The sequence below is a fragment of the Triticum aestivum genome, chromosome 3A (assembly GCF_018294505.1).
Source record: "Triticum aestivum cultivar Chinese Spring chromosome 3A, IWGSC CS RefSeq v2.1, whole genome shotgun sequence".
NCBI lineage: Eukaryota > Viridiplantae > Streptophyta > Magnoliopsida > Poales > Poaceae > Triticum > Triticum aestivum.
This window is the reverse complement of record NC_057800.1, coordinates 506,908,330-506,914,600: the sequence shown is the minus strand read 5'-3', so window position 1 is coordinate 506,914,600 and position 6,271 is coordinate 506,908,330. Positions and strand designations below refer to the sequence as shown.

Sequence of the window (6,271 nt, the reverse complement as noted above, 5' to 3'; positions counted from 1 at the left end):
GGGAGAGAAATGATGAGGACGCAAGGGTGGAGGAGGGAGGAGAGAAATGATGAGGACGCGAGGGGTGAAGGAAGGGAGTGAAATGATGGGAAAAAATATCTTAGTTTTTTTTTCTAACGCGGATTTTTTCTTCAGGAGTATTGTTCACATAAGGGGGATTGATCGGTGATCGCGGTTCATAAGCGATTACTGATTGTGCGTGGTTACTGTTCCTGCTTTAGTATATGTAACTGAACAGTACCTTTAAAAAATAAAAAAATCAGAAAAATCAAACTCTTCCCATTTATTATATGTCGCTCTTGGTTTATTTGGATATTGTTTCAGTTTTTGTTCGAATAATTGTTGTTGCACAGTTCACTGATGTCATGGTGTAAAAATGGACATTAATCGCCCGACAACTTATTTTTGCCACGGGGTATTGTTCATGCAAATATACTGTTTCGGTCTACTGTTTTGTGCCTCCGTAGCACCATCACTAAAATTGAGGACGTATTTCCTGATGAGCTACCACCGGTAATACCTCCTCTTTACTGAATCGAGCACCACATCAACCTCATCCCCGGCATGCTTCTGCCGAACCGAGTCGCTTACCGCGTCAACCCCGACGAGACCAAAGAAAGTAAATGTCAAGTTCAATGCCTACTTGACAATGGGTATGTACGCGAGAGCCTTAATCCTTGTGTGGTTCCGGTGGTTTTTGTGCCTAAGAAGGATGGTAGTTGGCGAATGTGCTTCAATTATCGCGTGTAAAGTCCTTTACCATTAGGTATCAGCACCCCATTCCCCACCTAGATGATATGCTAGATGAACTAAGTGGTGCCACCATATCCTCTAAAATTGACCTTAAAATTGTGTACTATCAAATTTGTATGCAAGAAGGCGATGACTGGAAAATCGCTTTTAAAACCAAGTTTGGTCTCTATGAGTTGTTAGTCATGCCTTTTGGTTTATCTCAAGCACCTAGTACCTTTATGTGATTGATGCATCATGTGCTTACTAAATTAATTCGAAAAAGTGTTGTAGTCTATTTTGAGGATATCCTTGTGTTTAGTGAAACTCTTGATGACCATGTCAAACACGTTAGGGAAGTCTTGCAACTTCTAAGATATGAGAAACTTTATGCCATTCATGATAAGTGCACATTTGGTGTAGACAAGCTCATTTTCTTCGGTTTTGTTGTCTCCTCTAAGGTCATTGAAGTAGATGAATCTAATATTCATACTATTAAAACTTGACCCCAACCCACCGATTAAAACCATGTGCGCAGTTTTCTTGGGTTAGCCGATTTTTCTCGTCGCTTTGTGAAAGACTTTAGCACCGCTGCTTCACCTTTACATGCTTTGAGTAAGAAGAATGCACCATTCATATGGAATCCCTCACAAGATACCGCGTTCAGTGAGTTTAAGAATTAGCTAACACATGCACCATTGCTTGTTTTACTCAATTTTGATAAAACATTTGAAGTACATTGTGATGCTAGTGGTAATGGCATAGGTGGCGTGTTAATGCAAGAGAAATGTCCGATAGCTTATCTAAGTGAGAAACTATCCGGCCCACAATTGAACTACCCCATATATAACAAAGAACTGCATGCATTGATGAGAGTTTTGCATGTTTGGGAGCATACCTCGGGCCTAGTGAGTTTGTTATTGACACAGACCATGAAACTCTCTAATGCCTACAAGGCCAAACCAAGTTAAATAAAAAAACATGCCAAATGGAGTGAATTAATATAATCTTTTCCTTATGTCATCAAATACATTAAGGACAAAGAAAATGTTGTGGCAGATGCTCTTTTCCCACAAGCGTATGTTAATTACTGGACTTGAGCTAAATGTGATCGATTTTGAGCATATCAAAGATTTATATGAGCATGACGCATACTTTGTGTTACCCTTTGCCAAGTGTCAAACTAACACTTGTTTGGAGGGTTAGTATATGAAAGATGGGTATCTTATGCGTCGTACTAACAAACTTTGCAGCCCCAAGTCTTCTTTGTGTTTCCTCTTTTTGCAAGAGGACTCATGAGACATTTTGGACGTGACAAAACTCATGCCACGCTCTCCAACAAATACTATTGGCCCAAGATGTTTCGTGATATGGCGTGTTCAACCAACCGTTGTTCCACATGCCACAAAGCTAAGTCAAAAACCCAATTTCATGGCTTATACATGCTTCTTCCAGTTGTGTTTAAATCGACTGAACGGACGCCTTACCGACATATTGCCTTACCCGTAATGTAAAGTGGTAGTACTTTCTTTTTACCAAAATTGAAGCAGTGATAGTACTGATAGTTTTATGCTATATACCTTGCACAATGCAAGGTGTTTAGAAAAACAAGCTATTTTCTAAGTACCAGTGTTTATTTGTAAAAGGTAGACACTTAATTATTATCCTCCCATAAAGATAAACACTGATGTCTAAGAAAAACTGGGCCACCTCCTCTAAATACCTTGCATTGTAGAAGGTCTCAGTTGGGCAAACGACACTCCTAATTATCTCCGGTACCAGTGATGGAGCAGCCACGTTACTGGTCGTCGTCTACCGTCACTCACGCACGCACGCACGCAGTGGCAGTTCCGTGCGCCGTAATGATCCTCGTCCCATGGAGGGGAGGGGAGGGTTGGTTTACCTAATACGCTTAGCCGCGCACCTAAATCTCAAACCCTTGATCCCCGTCCCTCACCCGCACCTGTTCCAGTCAAAGCGGCCTTCTTGAGACGTGGAATCAGTAGGCCGCCACTGCGCCAACTGCCCTGAAATCTGCTTCACACCCTTCAATGAATCGCATCGCAAGATAAAGAAAATACAAACCAAGTTATTTATGTGTTGACCCAGGATAGCCCATACATGAGCATGCGCGATATGCGGCCACGATCCGCCGATACTACAGCGCTAGTTAATTCCGTAGGCAAGGCGTGAACCCAGATCACCAGGCGACTGATGCTGGCACGGTGCGTGCCTTGCGAGTACTTTACCAAAATATTTCTTCGAGAATGGGTTCTTTAGCGTTTCCGGCCCTACAAATTCGTGACATGATCTTTCTTCGTTCCCTGTTATACAGGCCTGCAAGCTTTTTCTTCTCTCATTTCTACTACCTACTATTACGATCTCATACCATACTCTGGACCCTACATGTCAGTCCAAAGTCAAACCAAAGTGTATCATGATCGTCCTTGGGCCAAAGTCAAATTGCCTTGCCCCCCAAAAAAGGTGTACTTGACACCCTTGGGCCAAAGGAATGCACACGTACGCGTACAGATGTTTTTATTCCAGGCACAAGTCAACAACAACACCAAAGCGAAGAGAATAATTTTCGGCTCAAAAAGAAAGAAGAGAATAAATTTTGTTTAATTTGTGAGACACGAATAGAGCCGTTGCCTTTAGTAGTATTTTCCCTCCAATAAGTAACCAACCCTAACTACTCCTACACTCCCATAACGCTTCTGGTGAGAAAAAGAGGGAGCGCACGTACTCCCCTTCCCCCAGACGCCAAACCCATTACCGCACCGTTGCCATGATAAAATCAAATCCAAGCCCTGGCTATTTATCTATCTATCTACGCACACTGCTGCTCCAATCCATCATCACTAAATCTGTTCAAGCCTCTGTGATTCGTCCCTTCCCATCTTCGCCAAGATCTTCTTCGTGTTTCTCTGCATTGCCAGTGGTCGGTTGCCCGTGCAAGAAGATGCAGGAGGCCTCGTCGTCTTCTCTCCCGGCGCTGAGCAGCGCCTACCAGCCTCTCCCGTCGCTCTACCTCGGCTTCTTGGCGATATGGGCGGCGTCGGGGATCTCCTGGGCCTTCAGCTCATGGAGGAATCGGCACTTCCAGGTCTGTCGAATCCTGCCTTTTAATTTCAACAATTTTCTTCTTCTTCCAGAACTATATGAACTTTAAACAGAATTTTCAGTATGTAAACCCTGCCTTGGGCGTCTGATTAAATTGACAGGGGATATTGCTTTCGTAATTCCGTTGTTGGTTAGTTTTATAATTTTGTTTCTTTTTTACAACAGGCGAATAACCTTCAATGGATCCTGGCCTTGGTTCCCCTGATCAAAGCTTTGCAAATGGCACTCTCGTTTCTGTTCTGGTGAGCAGTCTGATTCTTTTTTGGATCTTTTTTCCCTTTCATTTCACTAGGTTCAGGTTGGCAACTTTCAAATCTGAAAAAATGTGAACAAGCCCCTGAAGCTGCTGCAGAAGGTCTGAATTTGGGTGGCGTGTCTGCAGGTACTCGTGCGTACACCTTCACACATGCTCGCTGTGGATGTCGTTCGGCGTGTACGTGACGGGGATCCTCTTCCAGACGGCCTCCTTCGTCTCCTTCATGCTCATCTCCCACGGTTACTGCATCATGTACGAGCGCCTCTCCATCAGGGAGAGACGCACGACTGCGGGGCTCGGATGCCTCCTCTACCTTAGCCTCATAGGCTATAAAGCCGCAGTCCCTTATTTCACCGTAAGCCGTCTGTCTTCTTCTGCGATTTATTTGTTTGGGGATTCTATACAATTAGCTATCTAAGAAGCCAGATGATGAGAAACTGTGCTCTGATTTTGGAACAGGGTTTTCTTCTGATGAACTACTTCGCGTCATTCTACATCATATTCCGCCGCACGTCGCAGTGCCTGCTGGTTCTGCGTGAGCAGCTTAATTTCGTGGAGGAGGAAGACATCCATTCACTGCATGGGACACTCAACACCAAGTACACAATGTTCAAGTAAGCAGTCCTTATTCCTGACCAACACTTACAGTATTTTACTCTTAAAATAATAACTCATGTGCTTAGCTCCTTGTTTTCTTCTCTTCAGGAGATTTCAGGGTACAATGCAGGTGGCAGCAGTGGCATTCATCATGGTAACTATGGACTGCCATGCACGGCATTTTCTTATGGTACAAACAGTGACAATGTTTACTGAACTGTGATAATGCCATTTGTGTGTTCAGGTGTACATGAGGGCTGATGATACGCCGGATAACTACTGGTTCCGCGTGTTGGTACGCGAATGGGTGCAGTTCTGCATCTTCATGTACATTGGGTGAGTATCGATTATCGCCAGACAGGGTCGTTAAAATCAAGTGAAATACCATCTTGAGCTGAAATGGGATATGAATTCCAAATATTTCAGGTGGAACTTCAGGATCCCTGAAGCATCACTCCACCTGCCGGTCATGCCCCTGATGAAGTCAAACTGGGAGATTACCATGCCACCCATTTACAGCGTGGTATGGTCACCTAACCTCAGTTCATTTCTTTAGCATCTTGTGTTCTTGTGGTCTGAAAAGCTCGACTGAAATGCGCCGTGCTTACTGTAACGACACAGGAAATGGACGCAGCCGATTTCAGAGGACTCGTCTCGGACCAATGGCATGTTGGAGTGGTAGGCAACACTGCACATATTATTTCAGCTATTTATTCATCTTTTTTGTTCTAGAACGTTATGATCGCAGAGTTATTGCATTTGAATCTAACACCTGGTGATACTGCAGAGGACTTCTCATGCCGACGCATGCTACTCTTCACAGCCGTTGCTGGTGCTAGTTCAGAATCCTAGCCCGAAGGTCTCCCGTGCCGCCGTAGCTTCAGGTTTCAGTTGAAGGAGGACAAGCCAGGTTCATTTGTGAGGACCGGGAGATGCAGAAGATGACATCGACCAACTGCCTGATCCGGAAACCGGTGATAGGACGGTTGGGTTGCAACAGAGAAATATTGGGCGCCACGGCGCAGTAGCTCTCTGTTAGCACTAGGAAAGAATCTGCAGTTTTTCTGTAGACTGACAAACAGAGATGCGTTCGCTTCTTCAGCGGTGAATCCACCTTTTTTGCATCCCAAAGTATATTTCGTTCTTCTCCAAGTACAGCAGGATTTTTCACATGTGAAAGACACGATCCAAAATGAATGCGTAGCAATTCCATTTTTTCATGAGATGGTGTGCAATACAATTAGAGCATCTACAGCGAGAGCCCCCGTTTCGGCACCAAACATCCGGCGGTTGGGCTCGGCACTGTCCGGACAGAAAACTTTGACCCAACAAGACCTGGCAAACTCAGCCCAAAAGTCCAGGCTGACCGGGCACCCCCCAATGCCCAGCTCATATGTGGGTTGGATATAGGGGAGCTCGGATGCGTCCGACATGTCGGATCGGACAGGCAGGAACCATTCCAAATCCATTAGAGATCAAAATCTTCATATGGCTAGTGCTTCACAATCGCCTTTGGACTGTTGATCGCCAGGCGGCAACTCGAGCATCCCGAGTGTTGTGTTCTGT

The 6,271-nt window shown here is 44.7% G+C and overlaps 1 protein-coding gene across 1 annotated transcript; it reads left to right on the top strand.

Annotated features, from left to right (window-relative positions):
• Window positions 1–3,453: 3,453 nt before the first annotated feature.
• Window positions 3,454–5,925, top strand: LOC123058507 (uncharacterized). The gene is made up of 9 exons (XM_044481222.1): window positions 3,454–3,835; window positions 4,018–4,094; window positions 4,235–4,463; window positions 4,568–4,722; window positions 4,814–4,859; window positions 4,950–5,041; window positions 5,132–5,228; window positions 5,327–5,383; window positions 5,493–5,925. Exons 1-9 carry the CDS (start codon window positions 3,518–3,520, stop codon window positions 5,598–5,600), a joined length of 1,179 nt encoding a protein of 392 aa, XP_044337157.1. The 5' UTR covers window positions 3,454–3,517; the 3' UTR covers window positions 5,601–5,925.
• Window positions 5,926–6,271: the final 346 nt, after the last annotated feature.